This window comes from Corvus cornix, chromosome 20 (genome assembly GCF_000738735.6).
Source record: "Corvus cornix cornix isolate S_Up_H32 chromosome 20, ASM73873v5, whole genome shotgun sequence".
Lineage (NCBI taxonomy): Eukaryota > Metazoa > Chordata > Aves > Passeriformes > Corvidae > Corvus > Corvus cornix.
In genome coordinates, this window is record NC_046349.1 from 6,597,904 (window position 1) to 6,625,472 (window position 27,569).

General features: G+C 51.4%; 2 protein-coding genes across 2 annotated transcripts in view; both read left to right on the top strand.

Moving 5' to 3' along the window:
- LOC120411062 (translation initiation factor IF-2-like) lies at positions 1-25,270 on the top strand. The gene is made up of 2 exons (XM_039563544.1): positions 1-405; positions 24,293-25,270. Exons 1-2 carry the CDS (start codon positions 26-28, stop codon positions 24,333-24,335), a joined length of 423 nt encoding a protein of 140 aa, XP_039419478.1. The 5' UTR covers positions 1-25; the 3' UTR covers positions 24,336-25,270.
- Positions 25,027-27,569, top strand: part of CDH22 (cadherin 22) — a 51,458-nt gene continuing 48,915 nt past the window's right edge. Inside the window, exon 1 of the mRNA XM_039563638.1 lies at positions 25,027-25,251. Within this exon, the coding sequence (XP_039419572.1) occupies positions 25,027-25,251 (225 nt within the window). The remainder of the gene's footprint in view (positions 25,252-27,569) is intronic.

Genomic DNA, 27,569 nt, shown 5'->3' on the forward strand with positions numbered 1-27,569 from the left:
GGGAGGAAGGCGGCTCTCGCCGCACATGCAGCCCCCGCCGCGCACCCGCCGCCCGCGCCCCGCCTCGCGCCCTGCCCGCCCGGTGCCAGCAGCCGGCTCCGCTCGCCGCGGCCGGTCGGGGCTCCGCGCTGCTGCCGGGGCTGCGATCCGCTCCGTGCCGGGCGCCGCGGCTCCGCTCCTCTCCGTGCACGGCTGCCGGGGCTGCGATCCGCTCCGTGCCCGGCTGCCGAGGCTGAGATCCGCTCTGTGCCCGGCTGCCGGGGCTCCGCTCCGCTCCGTGCCGGGGCGCCGGGGCTCCGCTCCGCTCCGTGCCCGGCTGCGGGGGCCGCGCCGCCGGCTGCCGCGCAGGATGCCGCGGGAGGCCGAGCGCCCGGCGCGGGGGAGCCGCCGCGGCCACCGCCCCAGGTAAGAGCCGGCGGGGGCTCGGGGGGCGGCGGGGCGGGCACGGCGGGGGAGCCCAACTTCTCCGTCCCTCGCCGCTCCGCAAACTTTGCCGCCGCTCGGCGGGGCTGCGGCGGGCGCTCCCCGCGGGTGAGCGCGGGCTCGGCCCGGCCCCGGGGTCGCCGCCGCCTCGGGCAGTGCAGTCCCGCGCTCCGGGGTGCCCCGGTCTCCTCGGTGTCGGCGGGCGAAGCCAGAGGTTTGATGCCTCCGGCGCGGCTCCGCCAGCGGCGGGTCGGAGCACACCCTCCAATTAAAGCAGTCCGATGCTTGGAGAGCCGCAGCTCCTTTTTTAACCGGGGGTATCTTAAAACATGCTCTTCGGGCTCCTTCCTCCCCAAGAGCCATCTCCCCATTTCTCTCGCTGAGACCAGAGCGTTCGTGCCCATTCCGTGCCCATTCTGCGCGGGCTTTGCTTGGGGCGCGTGTGGATGTGTGGCTGCTATGCCTGAGGAACCCAGCGGGAGCCCTTAGAGCCGGCCGGGTAACATCTCTCTTCACAGAGCCACATTTTTTTCTAACAACAAACTAAAAATAACTGTTCTAAAACTAGCACTTTCCTCATTTAAAATGTGGTTCCCAACCGGCTGTGCACAGGCCTTCTGGGAGCGAGAGCTGCAGCCGCATCTGCTCCCTGGTGTGCCCTGGCCCAGTGCTGCCACTCCAGGTGCCTCTCGCCGGGCATCCGGGGAGCCCACCCTGTGGCATCTGGGCTCCTGCGGGCACTGGCCGTGGGTCTGGGAATGGAGGGACGCGGTGGATGCCTCTTCATTTTTGTTTGGTTTCTGACAGTTTTAACATCCTGCACAGTCTGGGGAAATCTGCCCTGTCTTCTCATCTAACCTCATTTTATGCATGAACAAGACCAGTTACAGGAGTGATGGTGTAGGCAGTGGCAAGGAGGGGCAGGCTTAGGAGTTCAGACATAACTTCATAAGACAGTGCAGTGCACCTCAGGGAAGCCTTTGGACCTGAGAGGGCTACGAAGGATGGGTGGCTCCACCAGAGCTCTGGTTCTCCAGAGCTTGCTTGCATGGCCTGAGGAAATAAATGGTGGGATGTGCCTCTCCGTCCCTGCTCCTAGGCTGGTATTTGTGCTGTTAAAATGCCATGTGTTGCAACGTAGTCTTGCATACCACTGAGGAAATCTCAGCTCATTACTGTTTCTTTGGGACCTGTTTCTGTCTCTTCAGAGTACCCAATGCACAGAGCATGGCTGAAGCCTGCAGTCTCTGCACTCATAGATTCCATGCCTGGGCTTTGCCAGGTTTTCCCTATGGTTTTCCCTGGTGGATGCTCTCCACCTCTTTCAAGAGCACTGAGTAAGGAGTATTTGCAGCAAACAATTATTGGGGTTGGAGATCATTGTCCTGGTACATCAGTTTTCAAATACTGAAAATAAATTGTTTCTCTGGCTTTGAGTCTGAAACGGTTTCTCCATGCTGGTGCTGTGTTTGTTTGTGTTCAAGGCCAAAAGGTGGTTCTGCTGCTCATTGATGAATTCCCTGAAATGTTGACAGTACCCTGAGAGCAGCACAGGGTAGAGCCCACTGAAATCTGAATAAGCTGGCCCAGATTCTGTGCTGACTTTTGTCTCACGTACGTCTCTGCTCCAGTGAGGTGAGGGTCAGATCAAGTGAGGTTTGGTCTCTGTATGAAATGCCGGTTGCTGAATAATACAGTGCTGAAATTGGTGGGCTTATGAAAGAAAAAGTATGTGCTGTTTCATAGGTAAAAAAGCCAGCTTTGTTCCTGCCTAAAAAAAAAAACCCTGCCCTTTGCTTTTTGGTGCATTGACACTTTATATTATGATATGGTGATTTCATACCTATGACAGAGAAGTGGCTACTGGAACAAGGTCAGTTTTAAAACTCTTTTTCAAAAGAAGCTAGCAGGCCTCCAGAAAAAAAAAAAAAAAAAACAACAAGAAAGAAAAGGTTGTCTTTGGGTTAAAAATAACACTTAAAATCCTGTTCTTCCTAGCTCCATACCAAAAAATATGATATTTTAATGAATTAAATGCAATGTCATATTTTAAAAATTCATAGTTCTTTCTTATGTGTAAGGATTCTGATAAAAGGGTCGCAATGTACTGTTTTCTGTTTATGTTGTCTGGTCCACTTTTGCGGGTATTTTTGCACATTAAAAATAATACTGAGCTTGCAAGGCTTTATTTGTAGCAAATTTTACTTTTGTCCTCATAGTCACTATCCCATAGCAGTAAAATTTGGCTGCAAATATTGCAGAGGGAATGTTTGTTTATTTGAAACCCCTTTTTCATCCCATGGACTTTATTTCGTTAGAAGGATTTGATTGTTCATGAAAGCTTTGAAACAAAACTGGACTTCAGGTAGGATTTAATCTGCCGTTATTCCTTTAAAGTACAATTACATATTTTTTCATGTTAATTAGTTGTTATATTTTAAAAGTAAAGAAAAACAGCATGAAAAAGAAATGGTGTGGTGACACTTGGGTTCTTCCGACATCATGTCGCTAAACAGAATTTGTGCATAAGGATACAGCCATGTATGAATTTGTGTCATTATCTTTTAACCATGTGGTTATGCAACTGCGTTTGGGTTTACAAGCAATGACACTTCTCTGCAGATAAGTCCATACATATCCCGAGGCACAGGCCTTTTTGAGTGATCTGCTGTCTTGAAAAATTACATGTAGAGATGAGGTGGGTGTGAATCCCAACCAGATGCCTTGCCCGAGGTTGTAGGTGGGCACGGTGTACAGCTCCTTGCTGTTCTCGGGATCTCTTTTGTCTCTACCACCAGTTTATCCCATGGTGTTTCTTTGTGGAAGGGGTGCCCGATGGGGAGGGATGTCACCAGCTCTGCCTCAGATCGTTTGTTGCTCTGGGAATGTCCTGCCTGTGCCCTCAGCACCCGTGTGCTCTTTGCTCTGCAGTGAGCAGGGTCACCTGTGTCACTTGGCACTCAGGGCTCTGTGTGTGGCCGCCCTGGGCTGGAGGTGAAGGCACAGAGCTCTGGCTACTCCAGCGTTCACAGGGCTCATGCCTGCATGTCCCTGTGAGCTGTTTTGCTTGTGAAGTCCCCGCTCTACTCCAGCAGAAAAGCCAAGACTTTGTGGCTGGATTTGGGCAGCAAATTGCTGCAGACCTGGAGTATGGGTTTTGACTTGGACTCAGCTGTTCACCCAGCATGGGCTGGGTGCCCACTACCTGCTCAGCTCTGTGGGACATCTGTCTCTGCAGTTCTGCCCAGTTTGTGGGTTAGTTTCTGCTCTGGAGAGCTGTGGAGGGCTCAGGCGTGGGGCTCTGCTCCTGCTGGCAGCCACTGCAGAGACCCATCCTCCCAGTGAGTTCACAGTTTCTTTTTCATTTAGTCATCACTTTCTATTATTTGCAAAGTCCATAAAAGGAATACAGCACATTACAGTAATTTTCAGTTTTATCCTTTGCAACAACTCTGCTTTCAGAGACTAGTCCAGACTTTAGCCTGGTTTTGTATCTCTTTCATTTTTCTTTCTTTTCACTGTCCTTTGTGCTGTGGCAGGAAGAAGGGAGTTCTGTGTTATCCTGTTGGGGAAGGGTTGTTGATGGCAGTTTTGTACTGGTTCTGCAGGACAATGTCCGGGTAGCAAAAGTGGATCCTTCTCCAGCAGTGTCTGCCTTTTGTTATCCCACAGGGCTGACTGGGACGCCTGCAGAGGGTCTAGGTTCTTTCTTTTCTGACAGAAGCTGTGGGACTTCTTGGTGATGCTGTTCCTCAGATCCTCTTGCAGTGTGGTTGGAATTCTTGCAAATGCATATCTCAGCTCTTTGACAGCACTACAGGACCTTCTCTTTTTTCCTTTGAGGGCCTGTGGGACACGGTGGGCCTGAGCAGGCGGTACCTAGCAGCGGGGTGTGGGGCCCCCAGCAGCCTCAGAGCTCCCTTAGCTATCGATGTTTCCTGGTGCGTGTATGGCAAACGGGGCTGCAGGACTCTGCTGGGAGGTGGGAGCACAAGGAGACACTGTTCACAGCATATGGGTTGTCTGGGGGTGCCTGTGCCTTGGTGGCTGGGCATGGTGTTTGTCTTCAAACACTGGGTTTCTGAGTGCTGTCTCAGCTGCTTCTGCACTGCTCTGGCCCAGCCTCGGTGGTGGTGAGGGTGCACGCCAGTGCCAGCTGGGGGTAGCTCTCCCCAGGGGCCCTAGAAGGCATCTTTGAGTAAAAGGTGGGGGATAGACCCTGCTAAGCTGAGGCCCCTGCATTTTTCTTCTTGAGAGCAGGTGTGGTTGTGCCCTTGGGCATAGGAGAGGCAGCCAGCCCAAAGCTGGTCCATCTGTGCTCCAGCCCAAAGCCGGTCCATCTGCTCCAGCCCAAGGGCTGGATTTGAGTGGATCATTCATTGCTGCTACACCTACAAGCTGAAAATCAAAGTGCTTTTCAGAAAGTGTCTCCTTTCTGCTGGGTGCCCCATCTCAGGATAGCTCACTAAACATAAGGCAAGGTTGCAATACTCGTTGCAACATAATGACATTTCTTCAGAAAAGGGCAGCACTTCTGTGTTTCCAGTCCTGCCCTCCTGCTCTTGTCTGGGAAATCTGCACTTGCCTTCTCTCTGCCTGCTGTGCCCTGTTCTGCTGTCCTGCTTTTACTCACTTCCTTGCCCCTCTGGCAGGGCCATCCATGAGCCTGGGGAAAAAAACCAGCAGAACTCATTCAGTTTTGACTCTACTCAGTGCTGCACTTCCTAATTTCAGATCTCTTGTGAGAGAGCCATGCCTTAGCTCACACTCTGCAGGACTGAGGCTCTGGGCTAAGTGCCTGTTAACACTGCTATCACACTCTTGTGGACAGGGTCTGCTCCCCAGACAAAGCAACCTTGCTTTTCTTGTACTGTCACTGCTGTCACATGTGCTGAATTTGGCCCTGCCTGGCTCATGATGGAAGCTGTGGCTGTGATGGAGGTGATGCTGGGCTTGGTGCTTGTCAGAAGCAGCCACGGATTTGTGGCTGCCCTGTAGGAACATTTAGCTAGGTGCCTGTAGGAGCAGAGCTGGGGGCATCCTAGCTCAGTTTAGGCCAGTGGTATGTCAGGGCCAGTCAGTGCATGGGGTGAAGTGGTCCTGTGCTTTGGTTATGGCAGTTCTGTGAGCTTTGCTGACTGGGAAGTCCTTCACAGAATCATGAAAGCAGAATTCTTTGTCCAATACCCTTTTGCAGATACCCCCTGCCCCTCTTTGTTGCTCCTCCCTGCTACAGTACTTCAAAGAACACCAGGGGAAGGAGATATGGGCTCACTCCTCTTCACTTGCTGACACTGTCTCGCTCACCACTGCCTATTCAGGTGGGGTTTTGTTAATCTCTTACCAATTGACTGTAGCCAGTGGCATTAACAAGCTTGAAGCTTGAGACCCTCAACTCACCTGAAGCTGCTGATGGCCAGAAGCTTTCTGCAGCCAATGATGGGATGTGAAGGGAGTCGCCATAGAAACATCTTGGGCAATAAATGGAGCCTTGAAAGCTCTGAATGCCTTTTGGCAGGAGCCTACATGTGAATGTGGGTACAGGTAGTGGTGTGCACCCTGTAAACCAAGGCTGTGAGTGAGACATTTGGAAACAGCAGCTGCAGGAGCAAGCACAGGATCTGAACGCTGCTTTGGTAAGCTGGCACTTCCCTGAGGTTTTGATGGCAAAATGGAGTCAGAGCAGGAGGGTGTGATGTGGTCCCAATATGGCCTGGCAGGAGGGAGCTCATTCCCACACGTGGGCTGTGTGCAGTTCTGTGCAGCAAACAGCCCCTCTTGGGTGCTGCAGCCACAGGCTTGGGGCAGCTTCATCGCCAGCGCTGTGCTGGGGACTCAGCGCAGCCTCTGTGGGTGACACCTGCTGGTCTCTGGATTCCTTCTGGAGCACTGCTGCCCTTCCCTGTGCTCTGGCACTTGAAAGCTGTGTGCAGGCAGGCCCCAGCCCAGCCTAGGAACAGCCCCATGCCCACCTGAGAGGTGTTGGAGCTGGGTACCCTGGGGCGTGTGTCCCCTTGGTGCTGGCCTGGGTCTGCCCCCTCGGTGCCCCTCTGCTGCCTTCCTGGGCAGAGCCTGGATGCCACTTGCTGCCTGTTTGCTCACAGGTCACAGGCTGGCCAGGGAGACTGACCACCTGGATGGGAGCCTGTGAGGCAGATGGATCCTCTGGCTCTGAGGCCCCACTGTTGGCCAGAGTCAGGGAGGACAGATAAAGGTTTGGCTGGTCCAGAGAAACCATCCTGGTCTGGCCATCCCAGGAGGGAAGAGAGCTGGAAGGGCCAAGCCCTTGTTCTGACAGCCTCCTGCTCTGGAATGGCTGTTCCCCCGTGCCAGACAGTAACTTCTGTGTGTGCCTGGGGATGCTGCACTCCCTTCTCCAGTCCTGCTTCCTTGCGTCTTTGTCTGTCACACTGGGATTATCTCCCTCTGCTCCTACTGCAGCTGCTTCCCAGAATCCCAAATCCCCAAAATGCTGTTTCTCCAATAATCCTTGTCATTAAAAGTGGCTCCTAAGCTCTGAGCACCTCCTCCTGTCCTCATCACCCTCTCTGGAGAGAAGCAGTTTGAGTTGTGCACATACTAACACTGAGCAAATAATCTTGTTAATTTGGGACAGAACACTGCTTTGTCCCCTCCTCTGTCACTACCAAACTCCAGAGCTACCCTTGGATCTTTCTGTATTTTCACAATTCAGTGTTTTTAGCTGTGTGGAAATGTGCTTTCTTCCCTTCAACTAGGGGAAGTTGTAGTTTCTTTCTTCAACTAGGCATGTGGCTGTTGCTGACAGCGTTGTGCCTGTGTGGGAGAGGGAATTGTTTCCCCTGCCACTGGAGTCTGGAAGGTCGAGGACGGACAGGTGAGGGAGGGGGTTGCTTTGAGAGCTGGACTTCACCAGCTTTCTGAACTTGGCTGCCTTCCCACTTATGAAATACAGCTAAACCTTTTGATGGCAGGTAGGAATAGCTGAGCATCAGCAGAGTCCTTAAGAAATTACATCCCTGCTTAAACTTTTAAAAGTCAGCTGAACACCCGTTTGCTACAGCCCTCCCGGCTGTTTCCCAGTGGCACGGTATTTTTTGCAGAATAACTCCTGCTGCGGTAATACCGTCCCAAGGCAGGGCACCCCTTCGCTGGACATCCTCAGCTGTGCCGCAGGAGATGGGAATTCTTCCCGTGGCAGCTCTCGGATGTTGTGGCGGTGCGAGGTCAGCCGTGCCCAGGGCCGGGGTCCGGCTGCTGCCGGAGGGACGGGGGACGGGCGAGGGGCTCCTCCTCGGGCCGGTGCCGGCAGAGGGAGCCATCCTTCCTCCTTTCCTATGCACAGCCCGCCGAGCCAATTAACCAATTAATCTGAAAGGTGCTGTGAGAGGTGAGCTGAGAACCAGGATCCTCCACGAGGTAATGGCTCTGCTCGTCTCGCTGAGGCTGAGAAATGACTGTGTCTTTCCCAAATTCCTCTTCTCTGCTTTGTTGCCCAGGTTCATCTCTCAGGTGAACCCTTGGGTGGGTTTGATCTGGCCCAGCTTCCTATGGCTGTGCAAAACAGGAGCAGCCTCCAAGGCAGGTATGGCAGAGGCTGGTGCCAGTGCCTTGGCCAGCTGGGCCTGTGGGCAGGGGACAATCCCCAGGCATGCAAAGGACTGGGGCTGCACCTGTGAGTCCCCGTGGATCATGGCATGAGTGACCAGGTGTTGCGGCTGACCCTGCAGATGTAGACGTGGCCTCTCCTTGCCTTGCCCAGAACTTGGCAATTAGTGAAGGCAGACAAGGGCTTTTGAGCTGGAGCTGTGAAGTCCTGCCTAGAGGATTGACTGTGGTGCTGACAGATGATGCTGCTCCCATCCTTGGTACTACAAAGCGATGGACGTATGAAATGAATGCAAGCACTGAACCCTCCCCAGCTGGAGTAGCCACCACAGGTGAACATTTAAGGATTTTTCTCTGAAAAAGCTGTTTACATTTTTGTGCAATGGGAGACTCGTGTCTGGCTGGGAAGGATGTTTGAACCATCAGTTGAGGCTTTAATTGGTTTTGCACCTAGAGTGCTAATGTATTTTAGTGGATTAGATGGGAAGTGGGGTGGTGCTTTGCTGCTCCAGAACTGGAGATGCGAGCTCACGTCACAGGACTGAGAGGCTCAAAGTGTTGTGCAAGGAGAATGGCAGCTTCTCACTCTGCCACAGCTGCTGCTTTCTGGTTAATGCATTTGTAAGGTTCAGTCTGATTTCCTCTGCTCTGGCTGTGAACATGGCCTGTAATGGTGCTGCCAAGTGTTTTGGGCCTGTTGTGGGATAGCCTTGGTAAGCAGCTAAGCCCCACACAGCCAATTACTCACTCCCGCATTCCCAAGTGGGTCATGGGAAGAGGAAAGGAAGAGTAAAAGCAAGAAAATGTGTGGGTGGAGATAAAAATGGTTTAATAAGTGAAAGTGGAAGAAGAGAGGAAGAAAACAAGGGATGCAAAGGCAAACACACACAGCCTTCTGTGCATAGACTGATGTCCAGGCAGTTCCTGAGCTAACGGTGACAAACCCCCCCTGAGATCCCTCCTCTCCCTTTTTATTGCTGAGCATGATGTTAGATGGGATGGGGTAGCTTTGTGGTTGGTCTGGGTCATCCACTCCCAAACTGTTGTGCCCCCCCCAGTCTATTTAGTGGGGGACATGGTGAGAAGCAGAGAAGGCTTTGACACTGCAAACGCTATTTGGCAATAGCTAAAATATTAGTGTGTTACCAGTTTTGTTTTTGTGGCAAATCTAAAACTCAGCACCAAGCAAAGCTGATTAACTCCCTCCCAGCCATACCCAGTACAGGACAGTTAAACACCTTTTAGTGCTCATACTGAGGGAGATGCCTTGGCAAAGAGCCCTTGTCAGACCTGGGCAGCGGGAGATGGGGCCTCTGTCCTGTGGATCTGATGGCCAAGGCACACTCAGGCTGTCCAGGACAGAGGCATGGCACTTCCTGGGGTACTGCCAGGCATGGTGTGTCTTGGGAGAAGCTGGAGAAACAACGGAGTGCTGGAAAGCAAGCCTTGGTAAGCAGGACTGTGTGTCAGTGATGAGCTGCTCACTCAGCTGGTGTAAATTACCCTCAATCCTTCGGAGTGCTGGAGCTGGCAGGACAGGGTCTGACCTGTGACTGCTCAGGGCTGCTGCTCAGCATCTCCCTTCAGTTCCTGGCCACAGGCTCCAGTCAGATTTGGTGCTTCTAGGGAGGCGTTTTCCAAACCTTAGGCTGTCCCAGAAGGAGAAAATCCTGCAGCTGAGCCTGTGTTGCTTATAGTAAGCACTGTTGGGGTTGTGAAAAGCTGCTGTGAAATAGAAACGAGAGGGAGGGACTGTGAAGCACCAGGCTGGAAGGCCTTTTCTTTAAACTGCAGCTGAGCTGGGCTTAGGCAGAGGTAGAACACAATGTCTGGTCCTGGTTTCCAGAAGGCAGCACATGCATTTCCCTTGTGAGCGATCAAAGGCTGGGACTGAGACTCATCTCTATCTTTTTTATATCTAGTCCATCACTGTGCTATCTGGTGCTTCCCAAGTATATATAGAAATAGCTATTTTTTTTCCTTTGTCCTCTTCTAGCTAATGCCTGGAGTTTTGGGTAACTTTTTTATATGTTTTATATGTTTTTGTGTTTGAGAATTCTGTGCCTCTGTGTACCAAGATGAGGAAAGCTGTTTCATGAGTGAATGCTCTTGGTGTTCTCCACCATGGGGGCCTGAGGACTGCCCAGATGCAGTGCTTGTGTCTGGTTTGGTCCTGAACCTCTCAAAGGTTTGTTATCAGCCCTGCTCAGGGCAGCTGTGTCTTGTTTTTCTGTTTTGGAATCACAGTGACTGTGTGTTCAAGGTGGGAGTTTTGGTGTCATGTCACTGTGAGGTGTGATGGGATAGGTGAGGGGCAAGAGGGGTAGAATGACTTCTTGGCTGGACACTGCTTGGCTCTGAATGGCCAAACTCTGCCTGAGGCTGCTGCCAGCCCAGCAGCCTGAGATAGGTGGTGGTTTGGAGAGGAGGACACAAAGGAACACGTCCTCCTGTCCTGCAGTCCTCCTGGTTGACACAGCCCAGTGTCCATCTGGAGCAGTGGGGGTCTGGAGATCGGTGTGGCAGCACACAGCGGGTGCATGAATGGTTTGGGATTTCAGCACTTTTGCAAGTGACTGCGTGGATTGGGGGTGGTGGGCTCTGCACTGGGGACTTGGGGCTGTGTGAATGGGTTCTAACATGACTGTCATAAAAGGAGCTAGAAAGGAGTGAGGAGGGAGGAGTGAAGCGGCCCAGAGGACAAAGGGACTGCCAGCAAGGGTCTGCAGTGTAGTGCCAGAGCAGGATGCAAAGGGTCAATGTGTGTGAGGGTGACAAAGCTGGAGAAAGCCGTACAGGGAAGTGGCTGTGTCTGTACATGTGTGCTGCCAGTTCTCCCTCTTTCAAGCACGGAGCTGCTTTGGGGAAGAGTCAGGGGTGCTCAGAGCCAGTGTCTATCAGTTTTTTTGGTTGTGAGGGTCTTTCACTGTCAGTGTGGCTGTTGTACCAAGTGGACAGGGTTGGGTCAGGGGAGTCCTGCATGTGCCCTGAGGCATTCTCAGAGAGATCCCTTGCTGAAGCCATGCCAGGCTGCCAGCCTGGGGTGGGGCAGGAGGACTCGGAGCTGCAAATGGCTGCACCTGCCTGGGTGAGTGTCTGTGCCCTCTCCTGCATGCTCACACTCTCACATGTTCCAGCACAATCCTGCTTGCTGATGTGTATGTATATCTCCTTGGCTCTATTCTTTCATGTGCACTTTGTCCATTTGCTTTTCTGTCCTCCTTGTTGCTGCTGTAATCTCTCTCTCTTTCTCTCTTTGTTTCCTGGGCTGCTTTGCTTCCTCTTGCTTCACCATGTCCCTCTTTATTCCTTTTGATAATAATAACATTAGAACCTATGTACAAGGCCCCGAGGTCCCTGCTTTGTGCAGATACGTGAGGAAAGACCCTTCAAAGCCTGTGTGCTGGCTTGAGAGGATTCTTACAGTCTCACTGTTTCCAGGAGTGTCAGAGGCAAAGGGCTCGATTGTGAAATAACGCCTGTGCAAAACCTCACGCTGTGTCCTCTGTCCATCCAGGAATGTCAGAAGTGAAGACGCTGGTCTTGTTTGATGGAGTTTTACACCAAAGCCCTGAACCCCTGTGCCTGATGGAGGAACTGGATGATTAATCTCCCTTTATCAGTTGTGCTGAGCAGAGTGGTTGTTCCCAGGGCTCCCAGTCTGTCCCTTCTTCATTGTGCCATTGGTTTGGTAGTGACATTAAAGTGAAGCTACTTGCAGATTCTGTTCCAGTCTGCTGTGTTCACGTGCTTTGAGCTTTCAGAAATGTTCTCCCTTTCAACTGCAATTTGCACATTTGGCCTCTGCTGAGAGGTGATGCTTCAATGGGATGCTGAAGTCTGGTGGTTGGAAAGCAGTGTTTCTAGTGATACACTGAGCTGTTTTGCTTTGCATATGTGATACCCACTGTATTTCCTGTGCTTGAGGGCCCTGTGTGGCTGCTGGATGCTGGTTCACAGTCTGCAAATACAGCGGGGGGGGGATGGTAGAGGAGGAATCAAATCTTTTTCTTCACTTGACAAAGTGGTCAGAGTTTCTTGCAGAAGGAAGGCTGGCACTTTATCTGGCTTGCAAATCTTATCCAGAGGCTCGCTGACTTGTCATAAGGACGTAGCTCTGCTGTGCTAGTCCATCATCATTCAGACCGTAGATAGCAAAGGGCTCTGAAATCAGGAGACACATTTAACACTTTTTGTCCCTCTTAAAGTCCTCCAAGGAATGTACATCCTGTGTGTAGTGGTCTCTTTCAGCCTTGCTCAACCACACTCCAGTTTTCTGATGCTTCCACTTTAGCTTTCTCATAGGTGAACCTTCTGTTATTTATGCCTGTGTCCCGAATCTCCTTGCTGAGAGCTGGATTTGGGAAAAGAGCAAGCAGTAAAATCAAAAGCCATCACCTGTTCCTGTGGTTTGCTGCTCTTTGCAGCCCTTTGAGTTTATATACAGCAAATGTCTGTTGCAAAGTCTGTCCCTGCAAACAGCAACAGGCTGTTTTGGGATGTTTGCTTTCCCTGTGATTTCTCTTTGAGCAGCATGACCTGTAAGCAGGGTCATGACTCAAGAACAGTAGAAGGAGACAGGGGTGGGCTGTAGCAGCAGGACCCTCTGTTATTGTCTCTGCAGTAAAGAGCAGAGGGGCTGTAACACCCATGCCAGCCCTTTCCTGGGCACCGTGGACCACTGTGGAGCCTTTTTGCCAGCACTTATATTGGTCACTGTGTTGGACCTGGCTGTCAACAGGATCATCTCCTTCTTTCTTTGGGCAAAGTGCCTCAGAGAGCCTGAACACACTTTCCAAGGAGAAATTTGGTGTCTCTTCTGAGCCACAGACCTGGGGGATGATGTCATTTGTTGATGCAGCAGGACTGGCAACTCTGGGTCCTGCACATGAAGATTTTGGGAATTCTACCGGGGAGCACCTGTGTGTCAGTGCTGGCAGCAGAGAGCAAAGCCAGGGACTCCCAGAGCGGGTGGCCAAGGTCCCTCTTGATGAGATGAGGCTCACCACTGTGGGAGGGGGAAGTGGGTGATGTTAGCTGTTGCTGCCCTTATGTCTGCCCCTGGTTGCTGTGTACCTGCCTGCAGCACTTAGGAGAGTCCCTGATAGCTGAAGGTGGAAGAGGAGTGTGATTCCTCTCTGGGCAAGTCATGTTGGTGAAAAATAAACTGGATCTGGCCAGATGAGATTTTTGAACAGCACCTGTAAGTACTGTTGGGGTTGCTCTGTGGTGGCTGCTTCTCCATGAGTGTGTATTGCTTTGGACTCATCCTGAAGCTGTTTGGAATGTGGACAGTGGCATCATTCTGCTTGCAGGGGGCCTGTGAGAGGTATAATATTGCTAGCAGAGCAGAAAAAGTTGGTGTCTGTGCAATACAAGGCACATCAGACAGGACAGAAATGGAACAGGACCTTGTCACTTGTTGTAGCATTTACTGGTGTGTGTTGGAAGATCCAGGATCAGCCCTTCCTCAAGGGAAGGAGGAAGGACCAGCCCAGGAAAAGGCAGTGGGACTGGTGTGTCTCTCTCTAAACTGTCCCATCGCTCCTGGTCGGCAAACTCTCCTCCTCTTGCTAGTTAATATTAGTATTCCGTTTGTGGAACGGGCGATGCAATTAACACAAAGGTACAGTCATTCATTCTGACTGGAGGACTCATGGGATCAGATGTACTGGGGATAGGAAGCGGAGGCTTTCTGCTGGGAAAGAATGTCACAGCACAGCGGACACAGAAATGAAAAGCTATTAATAATGATCCCGGAACTTCACTTCCATCAGCTGTTTATTTAAAGGTGCTCCATATTCAAAGCCTCCTGATTTATGTGGGCAATAACACTCACAGTCCTGGGATCACTTTTTTAAGCAAGGCTAATGGGGTGAAACCATCATACTGCGACAGTAGAAATCAAGCTGGGAAAATGATACTGGAGAGAAAAATAAACTATTGCCTAGATAATCCCTGAGCTACGCTGGGCTGGGAGCTGGTGTGAGCTCTCTGCTCTTCCAGCATTTATTAAGGCTTTGACTTCCTTTTTTTTGACTTGGTCTTTGTGAACAGAATTTAGTGGGCATGGAAGGATATAAAAATTTGATTCTACCAGACAGGATGCTAAAATGCTTCTTTGTTTGCATGCAAGTGACCTGGGACAGGTGATCTCTCTGTCCCTGTCTCCAGAGCTCCCATGCTGACTTGGTCCATTCCCAAAGGACTGGTTCGTCGGGGGAAAGGAGCCCGTGCTCTCTGCTGTGTGGGTTTTGCCTGCACAGGAGTGCCTGTGGGGAGAGAAGTAGGATGTTCTGGGCTGTGGCACAGAGGGGAAAAAGGGCTGTGCTGCTTTGGGGGTGTCTGGTTTCCATGGGTGTCCTCTTTATGGGGCTGTTTGCCCTGGCAGGGAGGGCTTCTTGGTGGGGCCCACGTTGGGCCATTGGCCTGGCATGTGAATTTGGCAGAAACTCATAGTGGTTACCTTGTTCTGAAGTTAAACCACGACAGGAGGTTGGGCTCAAAGTGCAGGATGGGCTCAGGGCAGGAGGAGTGTGAGTGTGGTGCCGGTTTCTTCTGACTGCATGTGAGCCCTTGGGGGGCAGGAGCTGGTTTCAGCAGCTGCCTCTGGACATGGGGCAGTGTGCAGGAGTGCCAGATGCTGGCCATCAGAGGATATGTGGCTTGTGGTGTCTGCAGGGCAGTGAGCAGCTTTCGGCAAAGCCTGGATGTTTTTCCCGGGGAGGTGAAATAGCCCTGAGGCTGCCGAGCTGCGGGTTGAGTTGCTCTGGGCAGCGACTGACTCCTGGGACATGACTCTAAGCGCTGTTCATTGTCAGGAGCTGGTAGTGGTGATGTGATTAGTAGAATGAAGCAAATGATTCTAAATAAATAATGCATCACTCATTAATGGTTGAATGCAAAATTTAGCCTGTTGCTGTTGTCTGGAAGATGCTTACAAGGAGGTCAGTCTTTTAGTCTGGAGAAGGCAGTTATCTGCAGCTCGTGGGCAAACGCTGTGCTCTGAGGGATTCCTGGCACATCTGCTCCAGTGTGTACGTCCCTGGCCCAGCAAGAGGCTCTGGTCCCTCTTGGTTGTTCTTTGTGAGGGGGAGGTGGGCTTTGCTTTGAATGAGTGTCTGCCAGGTGACCACCCAGAGCCTCCCGTGGGGCTGCATTTCTCTGGTGCTTGTTCTCAAGAGCGCTGCTCACTGCTGACCTGCTTCTGCTCAACGTGCAGCCTCAAGGACCCAGGAAGGGACATAGCAGAGCTCTGATCATCTGGGCAACCTCTCTCCTTGCTGTGCTCCTCTTGGAGATGCTGCCTTTCAAACAGACTTGGCCAAAATGTACTGCCTGTGTTGGAGACTCAGCTGCCAGAGATTTCTGCCAGCTGTGGTGGAGTGTTCTGCACAGTGCTGCATCTTAGCAAAGCATATTTGCTTCCTCTTTGGGGGATGAGGCTGTGCAACATTGTGCTTCGGGGTTCCTAAATTCCTGTGGTACCCAGATTCCTTCTTTTCTTCCTGGTGCTTAGGAATTCCTGGAGAGCAAGAAGGTTTGGAGCATCTTCTTCCAAACCAGAAAAGCCTGTCTGTAGGCAGGGCAGTGTTGGATTTCAGCAGGATGTTGCAGAAATAATTTTCTTACCCATTACGCTGTCTTGTTTCTAATTTTTATTTAATGAGCTCCTCTGGAAAAAAAAAAAAATCGTTGTAACAGTTTTCTTAAGTGTGAGAGATCAGGCTGAAATTGGCATTAAGGAGACTAATTACACTCATTCTTCCACCTTTCTAACAGCTGTTTATTGCTGCAGGCTTGTCCTGCGGTGCTGAGGAAGCCACTTAGCTTGGGCCAAAAGCACCCAAAGAGGTATCTGCAGCAGAAAGTTGGTACAAGCTTCTAACCTAGGCTGTGCACAACCAGATCATCTTCTTACACTGCAGAAAAGTACTGTGAAAACTGCAGGTGCAACCGCCCAGGTCTTGTCCTGGTTTTTTGCTGCTCTCTTGTCCTCCCTCACAACCTCTCAGCTTCATTGTGGAGGATCCTCTGGGGGCCTGGTCTTAGTCTCAAAATGACAGTGTGCTGCCAGGGGAAGGGACTTCCTCAGTCTCATGTGTTCTGAAAAGAGGGGTTGCAGATCTCCTGTCATGAAGACTGAGGGATTTCCAAGGACAAAATTGCTAAGAGGATTAAGATGTATAGGGAAGAAGAGTGAGCAGCAGCAAGAGACCTTCCTGAAAGTGATGTGTGCTGCCATAGTATTTATTTCACCAGAGGACTGAGTCTGAACGTGACCTTGAACCTTGAGAAGCAAATTGAAGGAGGTTTCTTTGAACCTTTCTGACTCACTCTAATACCCACTTGTTATTCTATGTAGGAATTTGGGGAATCTTTCACAAGAGGTAGAAAGTTGCAGACAGAGCTATGAACATCTTCAATTTTCCATTTAATCACACAATATTGAATGATAAATAATTCATGCATCTGCCAAACATTGGCTTAAAAGAACCCAATTCCCTCCACATTTGTCAAAGTGGAAGAATTCCATTTTGTGCTTTTTTATTTTACTTTGTCCTTTAATTCCTAGCCAAATGGTCCATTGCCTGGGCCATCAGCTTTGATTCCACCTGTCCCATTTTGGGCTCACGCCTTTCCTTTCTTGTCACTTTTGCTGGTGTTCAGGGCCCAAAAAAGTGGCAGCAGGAGGCAAGGAGAGGAGTGATGGTGGTCCCTGGGTGTCCTGGGACTGTGCCACACGTGCAGCTCTGGCAGTGGAGGCTTGTGAGGGTTCTCTGCCCCACTGCACGAGAGCACTTCTAGCTCCTCAGGATGTGCTGGGGCATAAAAGATGCAGCTCTTTTGGGAATGCACCTTCTGACTCTGTACAGGGTGTTTGTAAGGGAATGACTTTCAGATGCAGCTGTCTCTCCAGATCCTAAAATTAATTACTTGCTCTGAGCTCTGGTGCTCTCTCACCACAGCAGGAGGAGCTCTGTCCATCCCAGAAGTTGTGACAGAGATGCTATGATGCCTGCTTCCACCTCCTCCCCGAGATTGTTTTCAAAGATGAATTAAAAGTATTGTATTCACGTAGACAAGGCATGAAAATTCCATATTTGGAGAAGAATTGCTGCAGAGCGAGACCGTTATGGCTGTAAAAACCTCTTCCCTAGGGCAAATGTTGAGATTTTCTTTGCAATTAAAATTTCTTTGAAACTTGGACTAGAGAAGATTTGGAGGAAAAAAAAAAACCTCCTAAACTTTGAAAATACTTCTTTCCAAACAATGCTTGGATAAGAGCTTTAACAAATACTGTTCCTCCCAGTGTGTCTGATAGTAGAAGGTTACTGAACATGAGAAGTCAAAAGGTTGTGAATAGCTCCTTCTCTGGCAGTTGCCTCATTCTTCTATTATAATTTGTCAAGGCAGCATCAAAGGGGACAATAATTAAACTTAAAGCAACTTAAAAAGAAGGGAGAATAGAAATGTTTAGTCATACAGACCTGAGCATTGTGTAGGTACACATTCCTCTGCAAAAAGAACTTTTCTCGACTGTGTGCAAGTTTATCTGAGAAGAAAGGCAGATGAAGGAGTTCCTTGCTGGGAGAATAGTTCCAAGGAAGCAGAAGGAGAAAATCCAGAGTTTTACTTCAAGAATAAGCATGACTAAACTTTTACTACAGGTTAAGGGTTTTCTGCCCTGTTGTCAAAGCTGAGGCTAGGGTGACATCAGTGAGAGAACTTGATTTTATCATTGTCTGTCTGTCTTCTGTGCACTGTACCAGGGCTGAAGGCTTGCTGAAAGGGCAGATTGCTACCAAACATTGCCTTGCATGGTCTGGGCCTGCACTTGGGATATGCTCATCTGGTAACTGGTTACATGGCCTTTTCACTGTGTAAGTAAAGATAAAAGTAATTTGAGTATCTTATTTCAAAAGCCTCTATAATTTTGAATCCTTTGGCCACTGATTTCCAGCATTTGTACACACTGTGATGCTATATGCTGTCCAGGTTAATATCTCTAGCCATCTCTCACTTGATTGGCAATATTTGTTGGTGTTCTGGAAAGGACACTGAGTTAGAACCTGTCTTCTGCAGGATCCATTTCAGTAGAGGGTGCAACGAGGGTTCCAGAGTTTGCAGTGGCAGAAACCTGTCTAGCTTACAGTTCTCTGTGGCACCAGTATTCTGGTGCTTTGTCCAGCTTTATGTGAACATTGAGACTTAAATGCCACTGATGGGATCTGCAGCAGAATGGGAACTTGCAGTGCAGTGTCTATGATCATCAACTCTCTTGATGTGAGTGGGCATCCCACACCTTTTTTCTCAGCAGTACTGCCATCCCTTACAGAATTAGTGATGTGTGTTCATGTATTCCAGCCAGGGACACTGGTTTGTAGAGGCTGCAGCCATGCAGAGCAAGTTGGAGCTGCAGCCAGGTTGTGTTCTTGGTCCCTGGTGTTTTAAAACCTCAGAGTACTCCCTGTGGGGCAAGAGGGCTCAGTGCCCTGGCCGTTCCATTGTCCAGCCCAAGGGGGTAATCCTGGGGTGCCTCTTGAATGCTAGAGAGGAGCTGTGGGAAGTTGTGGGGATAGGGGTGGGTGCTTGGCCAAGGTGCAACAGTCCAGGCTTGGTGTGGTACTAACATACATTGTCAAGAGAGCACGTGTGAGATGTTGGAAGCTTGATTGTGAAACACCTGCCTGGCCTGGAGTTGACAGTATTTTATGTCTGGCAAGATTGCCTCATCTCTCATCTCTAGATTTTGAGGAGAAGTTTATAAAAGAAAAATAAAGGTATCTTTGCCTCATCTTGTCTTACAATATCCAGTAAAGAAAGTGAGCTCCAGAGAGCCTGAGTTCATGTCTTAGCCCTAGGCCTGGAGATTATGAACCATCTTAAAGCTTTGCAGCAGCCTTGCTATGCTTGTATTACTTCCATACAACAGATCTGGGGAGTGTGCTCTATCCAGCCAGCCTGTTCCTTTTCCCAGGAAGGGGAGCATTAAGCGGATTTGAATCCTGTTTAACAGGAGGAGACGTGGTCACAGCCCCCGTGCTGCACTGTGGGCAGCGCTGGGGAAGAATTGCTGTTGGAGTAATTGCAGGCTTTTTCCTGCCCCGTCTCCCAGCAAGGGCTGTCTGAGGCTGGGCTGCTGTGCTGCCCACGCTCTTGGATTTGAGGCAGGTGGGGTCCCCATGGAGGCAGACTGAGCTGGCGCTCATTTGATCCCCAGAGCTGCTCTTGTGCTTGCACGTGGCTTCAGCTGTTCCCTTAAGGTGACACAGCTGACATGTGTGGATGGTGCTGGAGCCAGTGCACACCCTCCGAGCTCTCAGGTAAAAGCACAGTGGGGTCAGGAAGGGCTGGGCAGAGAATGGAGGGGGCTGGTTAGCGCAGGAGGTTGGCCCCACTCTTTAGAAAGGGTCTCCAGATAGGTTTGCATGTTTTGGGAACAAGCTGGTGTGAAACTTGTGCACTTCTTGCTGCTCTAACTCATTCTGCAGGCAGCTAATCCAGCAGCAAGAGGACCATGGGCGTCGGGACTGAGCTGTTGTCTCTGATCAGCAACCCTCCTACTGCAGCCTTCATTTCCTTGTGTCCTCTGGGGTGTGGAAGGGCCATGGAAAAGCAGAAGAAAGCCCAAGCTTTAAGAAGTTCCTGTCTTGTGCTTGGTATTCATGATGTGGCTCTGCATTCTAGAGGGTGGCACAAGCAGTGCCTTGCTCTTGCCTTGATCCTCAGCAGCTTTTGTAGCATCCTTGTGGCTGTTCTGAACAGCTGGAGCAGTCCTGATGCTCGTACTGGTAGCTGGTACCACTCTGCTGGGAGGAGTGAGGAGCCAAACAGGACATCCAAGCTCATGTTTGCTGAGGCTGCAGGCTAGGGTTGAGGAGAGAGGGCTCTCTTTCCCCTCCTTTGCATCTTCTGGTACCTGGTGGGCAGTTCTGTATTTTCTATGAATTATTAGGGCTTGTCTCAGAGGAACAGTACTGGTGTGCCAACCCTTCCAGAAGAGCTATGTGCATGGGAGCACTGCATGAGCTCCCAGGGATGCTCCCTGGCCTCTGGGTGGGACAGCCCTCCCTGGGCTCCTCTGCCTTGGCCCCGCTGTGTTGGGTGGTGATGTAGGACTGTGGTGTACTGGGCAGTGCTATCCTGGTGTGCTATTGCCTGCCCATGTCTTCCCCCTCCCCCTGCCCACTTTCTCCTGCATCAGCCTGCATTTGTAAGATGAAATAAATATTGACATGGACGGGATGCTATTCAATTTGTCCTGATCACTGGGCTGCGGTGAGTTCTGACAGAGCACAGTGTAAAACATAAGCTCAGGATGTAATTTCTACTGTCAACATGATGTACAGTATAGCTGTGCCAAATGCACACCAACAAACTGCACAAGCTCTTGAGGGGAGGGGGGAGTTTTGCTGATAATTGGGAAGTGGGAATGGCAGAGCAGCAGGAGAGGGGACATCACCCTGAGCCTGGGGTGGTGTGAGGGTCTGGTGCTTCACCCTCTGCATGGAAACCTGCTTGGTGTGGTGAGTGCTGGGCATGCTGCCATATGGGTGCATGTGTGCTGCTGTGGGCTGGGCTGGCTGCAGCAGCAGCTCCCACTGGTTATTTACGGCCCTGCTGCTCACGTGAGGCAGAGAGAAGTGGCACTTCCAGCGGTTGGTGAAAGGTTTTTAATAACACAGGGAAATAAATATTGTGCTAGTCCTGGTTCCTGTGGATGGGACCTTCTGGGGTGCCTTGATTCCTGCTGCTGCAAGGGCATGAGCAGGACTTGGGGCTCTTGGATTTGCAGCCTCTGGAAGAGGTCTGTGATGTGACAGCTGGAAAGAAGGGTGTGCACACTGAGGAGAGACATGACCCTGAAGCCGTCACAGAAGAGATGCAGGCTGAGAATTTGTCACTGGAGAAGAAGAATCTGGTTTGTGGCAATGAGCCTGGCTACAGAGGTGTCTCTGGGTCAGCGTTTTGTGGTGCAGGTGACTGGAGGTCACCATAGGTTGTGTGTTGGGTTTTGATGTCTGGGACCTGGCTGAGGCAACTCGGGTTACAGCACCTGCATTGCTGCCCACAGGGAGAGCATGCAAACAGCTCAGGTGAGAGTAGCTGAACTTGGGACACGTGAGACAGTCACCAGCAAACCGCATTAGTTCAGATGAGAAATCTGGTTAATATAAAAAACAGCATAATAGCTGAGACTCTGTACATAAGGTTGTGTTTCCCACAGCAACGCAGCCCAGCCCATGGGTGCTCAGCAGGACTCTCCTCTCCGTGGCAGAATCTGCTCTGTGGAGTGCTCAGATGCAACAGGGCTGAACAAGTTGCCTTGGGAACTGTGGGCCAGCTTGTCTGCCAGCCAGGGAGCTGCTCTGCTCAAGTGGAGCTCGCCCACTGCAGCATCTTCTGCCCTCACTTCCTCTTTCCTGCCTTGCTTTAGTGTGTGCATTTAAACTGTTATTTTTACTGGTTTATTGATACTGTTTGGGATTGTGCTGCTTCCATTTATGTGCTGTAACTGGTCAGGCTGACAGAGAAGGCCCAGTGTCCATTTCTGAACAAGGAGCAGTGCCATTCCTGTGTGCACAGGGCTGTCTACAGTGTGTGGCTGGGGTAGTTGTGTTGTGGAGGAAATCAGATGCCACTAAGGTGTGAAATGGTGTGATGAGGGGAATGAAGGTGGCTCCTACTGCTGTCATGGAGCCAGTGTTGGTGCTTTCTGTTAGCTGTGTGCTCTGAGTGCTGTGTACTGGAGGCAGTGGGAATGTGCTGCTTTCATGTGCCAGCTCAGTTGGAGACCCTGGATGCTGACGTTGGTTGTGGTGCCAGGACTTGCTCCATTGGACTGGCTTTCTTTCAGCCTCCCCATGTGTTCAGAAGGCCTTCAGTGTTGCAGAACTGCTCCCTGGCACTGGCATTGCTGCCTTGTCAGGCTTCTGGCAGGACTTTATAAATGGATCTGCTCCTGGATGGCAAGGAGAGGATGCTGGGTGGGCAGAGTGGGAGACTTCAGCAGGTGGTGACTGCTTCTCCCCAAGGCTCTGCTGACACAGTTGTCCTGAGGACACATGCAGATGGATTCTTTTTCAAATTATCTTTCTCGCAGTTGAGTTCACAAGCTACAACTCATTTGTACTCAGACTTTGGATACAACCGGAGGTGTTGCCTGCAAAACTGCTGCAGAGTGGCAGGGCAGAGATGCTGGATAGGGTGTTCTTCCCACACTTACTGTTTGCCCTTGGTGCTGACCTGGAACTCTTGCTCTGGCACAGCTTGTGCTGTTCAGTTTATTGACATGTCTCACTGTGTGGGTAACCTACTCCAAAATAACCACAGATCTCCTAGGTATGACAATTTGGAGAGGTGCTGTTTGTGACAGTGGTGCACAATGCCTTGTTGTATTTATCTTCTCTATACCCACCTAAGTGTGATAAAGCACGTTTGCTTATGTGCTGTTCTTGTGAGTGTCTTGCTCTGGAGCCTGGTGTGGGTCAGGCAGCCTCGGCTCTGTTGGGCCAGAGCGGGGACCCTGATCTCTGCATTTGATCCATGAAGTTCCTTTACCCTATGCATGGGAGGAGATGGCTCGGTCTGTCACCCACCTCCAGGTCATCTTGCTCCCCTAAGTCTCCAGTGTTAAATACTCTGGTGTTTGATAGGGATCCTCACCAGCAGTGCAGCTGCCCTTTGGGAGCAGGGAGAGGAAGCACTTCTCTCTCTCTGTGGGGAGGTCTGGCTGCAAGACCCAGTCGTGGCATTGCCAACAACCTCACCTGGCTGGCGTGGAAATGTCTTCATAATAAATGGGCTGGCAGGGAGGAGGGGTGGGGAGGAATGTTAGTGCTTCTGTACCATGACTGCTAACATGAAAATACACTGGAGACCCTGTTTTCCTTGGAGCATGAAGCGCACAGGGCTGGCACATGTGACAGCTGATGTGCATGTGTGAGTGGAATATAGTGTGTGTGCACAGGGAGGAAATGTGTGTGCACATAAATGAGGCACAAATAGACAAAAGAGGCCAGTGTGTATGAGTGATCTTAGCTGGGGCGGGGGGGGGGGGGGGGATGTGCGTGAGCCCTTTTGGTGAATAGATTTGGGCACGTTGTGTGACACACAACTTGTGAACCATGAGCAGACAGCGTGGAATGATGCCTTGTGGTTCTCAGCGAAGAGTTTGTCCAGACAAGTGAATGCAGAAATGAAAGAGTGCAGCAGACATTCCCTTTTTGGGAAACAGCCCCATTGGTGGAGTCACACAGGGGAATGGCAAGTGAGGGAAAGAGTGGGAGAAATATGTGGGAGCTATCCCTCCTCTGAAGAGCTGGGACTGTTTAGGTTCACGCAGGGGTCTGTGTAAAGCATGGTCCAGATCCCTTTCTATGGGGAGTAGATGGACATCTAGTCCAGGATCATTTCCCTTTCCACTCACCCTCTTTCTGCCTCCTATTTAGAGTAGCAGCTGACAGGAGATGAATTCTGCAGACTGGTGCATGTTTCATGAGTAGATCAGGCTGTGGCTGGTATTGCAGAGCGCTGATGGAAGCTCAGGGCGTTGGTGCAGGGAGAGCTGGATGCTGCATCCCCATCTCCTGATCAGGCCTCTTCTCCCCAGGTGCTCACTGGATGCAATGTACCCTTGGCTAAAGGTCTCATGTCTCAGCCCTTAGTGCCTTGAGGGTGGCTTGAAGCTTACAACAGAGCCCTTTTTCAAACTGTTACCTTTAGAGTCAGCCAGGTGGGGAATTCTTGAACAGATGCTCTTCTCCTGCTTGTGGCTGCAGAGGTGAGATGACAGAAAGGTTCTGCAGGGAAGGTTTGCAGGAGTGTCTGGACAGGCTGCACCACCCAGGGGCTGGCATCCCCCAGCATGAGCTTTGTCTGCCTGTGCAGGACTGCTGTGGTCTGGTTCTGCACAGGCACTGGCAGCTGTGCAATGCTAGGAGTGCTGCTACACATCTCCTAACAGTGTGGGCACCAATGACACCTCCTGGCACAGACATCACTCCTCTCAGCAGCCAGGACCATGTGGTGAGGGGGTGCCCTTGTCAGCAGGATCCTTGGTCTCAGAGTCCCTGCTGGAGCAGATGTTTGCAGTGCTGAGAGCTCTGCAGCCCTCCCTATTGTGTTCCTGCTCTGGCAGGACCTGCAGGACTTGGTCCTGCTGTGGAGCACCTGGGGCAGGGCAGGGTGGGAGACACTGACCAAGGCTGCAGGAGCAGCACAGGGGGGACACTGGGCCCTGTTTTCACACCAGCTCTGACACCTTGGCCTTTTCCAGGCTCCTGGAGATGCTGCTGACTGCCCCGCACCTCCCTGCATGAACCAGCAGAGAATGGAAGTGACTGGAATCATCTGGGCAAAGGACCCTTCACCAGACACTGGGATGTCGTCCTCCTCAAGATGGGAGTTACAAATGGCCTTGTGAACTGCACATGAGGCCCGGGCACCTGCACTGCCAGACCCCTCGCACAGTAGTCCAAGGCTGCCACAGGACAGGCAGACGTTGGCCACAGCAGCTCATCCTTTTAAGTCCTCCGTGAAAACATTAGCGGAAAAGCTCTCCTCCTCCTGTGAATGCCAGCGGTGGGTGCCAGTGCCCCGTGTGCCGCTGCGGCGTTCCCTGCCCACCGGTGGGGTGGGAAGCAGGCTGTGCATCACCCCCTTCCCCAGCCAGACCGGCAGCAGCCGAGCACAGAGCCCTGCAGCTCTGTCCCTGGGGACAAATGCCAGCTGCCATACTCTTCTCTGGAGACCCAGGAGCTGCCTGCAAGGCACCAGCACTGACTGCTCCTACGCCAGAAGTGGGCAGTCCGGGACACCTCTTGTCACAGATGTGACTCGCGCTGGGACAGGAGTGCTCTGGCTGCAGGGCACGGCATGCAGCAGGGACGGGGATGCTCTGCATTGACCGGGCAGCCGCACACTGCTAGTGTGGACTTTCCTCCTGCTCTTCCCTAAAGGATGCTGGCTGACTGTCCAAAAGCTCCTGCTCATGCAGCCTTCTAGAGTGCCATGGCGAAGGGTCTGCAGGGCTTCTCGTGGACCATGCTGCTGCTCTTCTGCACCATCCAGGAGCTGGGGTCCTGGGCCATGCACACGGCGGTGGAGGGCCCTGGCCTAGGGGAGCCCGGGGACCCTTCACTGCTGGCCGGAGGGCGAGTGAAGCGTGGCTGGGTCTGGAATCAGTTCTTTGTGGTGGAGGAGTACACGGGCACGGAGCCGCTGTATGTGGGGAAGGTAAGCTGACCTGATGTCTTCATGGGGCTGACAGAGTGGACATGCTGGCAATGCTGAGCAGAGAGAGGGCCCACATGAAGGTTGTTCATGGCTAGAGAAATACTCTGTGGACTGCGATTAGGTTAATATGCTCCCAAAGATGAGGACAGCACGCACCGAGATTTACATCTGTGTTCTCACAGTCGTGTACTGGGTTCTTGTGATGTCTGGTGGTGGGTGCAAGAAGCCCTGTCTCTGTGGGAGCTGCTGGCAGGTGACAGTGGGCAGGACTGGGTCTGTAGGTGGGACCTCACCACACTTCCCTGGTGTGTGACCTCCTGGGAAGGCTGGACATGGACCTCTGCTCCACTCCTGGTGTCCTGAGCCTGAAGGAGCATTTCACCTTGGGGTTGCTGGGCTTTATCCTTTTCTGGGAGCTTTGGAGAAGCAGCTGCCCCCTGTGTCAGGAAGATGTGTTGTTTGTGTATGGGTGAAGGCAGTGCTAGCTGTTGGGACCAGTCAGAGGAACACACTACAATCCAGCTAGAGCTGGAGGCATGGGCTCACCCTGAAGGAAAGTGCCCAAGAGCTTGTACAGCAGGGCTGTCTGATGGCCTCAGCCGTCTGGGCGTGAGTCTTGGAGGAGCTTGAAAATGGGTTTCTTGGCTGGGGGCCAGCAGGGATTTCAGTGGTGATTTGTGTCCGTTTCAGCAGACACTCAAAGCCGTGCTCCTCCGCCGCCCTCAGAGCAGGCACAGCTAATTCATGGCTCCCCTGGGAGCAGCAGAGGCACCGGGCCCTGTCCTAGGCCCGGCAATGCCTCGGCTCCAAATGAACTGAAGCCTACAACTCACCCATTTTACAGCCCCTTTCCACGTCACCCACCCCATCACCTGCCTGGCTCACAACAACAGGCAGCCTGCACTGAGATCACTGCCTGTGGCTCCGCAGAGCTGAAAGCCAACAGGACCAGGCTTTTCCTGGCTCTGGGAGAGGATGGAGTGCTCGCCTGGGACACTGTTGTCCCCAGCAGTGTTCCAGCCCTCCTAGCACAGTCTGTGGGTCCGGAGCCTTGCTGCTCTGGGGGACCCTGCAGAGTAGCTGGGGCTTGCCCTCTGTGGATGCCTCTCACACACCTACATGTGCTTTCTGAAGGGCCGATACCATTTCCATAAAATCTGGGTTCTCCAGCTAATCCTTCTTCTGAACTGTAATTTCCCCTGAGGCTGCTGTCAGTTTGATGTGGATTTCTTTGGGTTTTTTAAATAGAATTATGGGGTCAGCACTAGTTACAAACTTCTGCATGTGGACAGATCTATTTTAGATAGAGGAGAGGATTAAAGGGAAAAAAGCAGATTTAATTAAGTTGCTAATATTTAAAGAAAATTGATGAACTCAGGCTTTATGAGTTGGAGCAAACAGAGTGCGCCTTTATTACGGGCTAGTTTTTATTTGATTTTCTTTCTTTTCTAGCCCCGGAGTCATTTTTTATTTGTGTATCTCTGTTTTCTGTTTAATTGCTTTTAATAAGGAATGTGCACCTCTGTTCATATTTAATTTTTATTTAATTATTAGTATGTAATTAATGGCTTTGTAACAATTCTGGTTGTAGTCTTTTAGGACAAGGAAACTATTTTCCTGTTTAACAAATGGGACAGATCAGCCTTTTATCCGCCCTCTGCATGTCCCAGTTCTGCAGACACTGCTGTCCTTGCTTGGGGGCTGAGCTGCAGGCAGGGCAGAGTGGTCCCTCTTGGGGGGTGGCTCTTGGGGCCCAGTGTGTGCCAGGGCTGTGTGACTTCAGTCTCCTGCCATGCCCAGGGAATGGTGGGATCCCTGAGGCTGCGTGGGAGCACGGTGCTCCCCAAGCCTGCCTGCTGTAACAGGGAGGAGAGAACATCCCTGGGATGTGGTCCGCATCCATGGCATCTCCCCTCGGGCTTCCGTAGTCTGCGATCCAGCCCTCCCCCATTAGTTGTTGTTTAGCCAAGCAGCACAGATTTAGCTCTTTTAATCTTCCCCTGTAAATCAATCTCTGCAGCCCCTTGAGCCCAGGCTCCATTTTTCTTCCTAGCATTCCGGTTTGCAGGGATGCTGGTGTCTGCTCCGAGCAGTCAGAAATGAGCAAATATGTGAAGAGGATGTGCTGAGAGCTCAATGTGGTGCTGGATGCTTTATCTCTGGCCTAATTATTAATCATGAGCCTGGTGTTCAGCAGAAAAATGCAGGTTTCTGTTACCTGTGCTGTACCTGGTGCTCCTTCTTCGTTCTGAAAAGCTCACGGAGTAGCAGTGAGAACTGGGGAGAGGATGATAAAGTGAAGAGGGTGGGCAGCAAGC

Coding starts and splice junctions, on each gene's coding strand:
- LOC120411062 (XM_039563544.1), top strand. CDS start 26: ATGCAGCCCCCGCCGCGCACCCGCCGCCCGCGCCCCGCCTCGCGCCCT. Junction 406..24,292: donor CGCCGCGGCCACCGCCCCAG/GTAAGAGCCGGC, acceptor GGCCTTTTCCAG/GCTCCTGGAGATGCTGCTGA.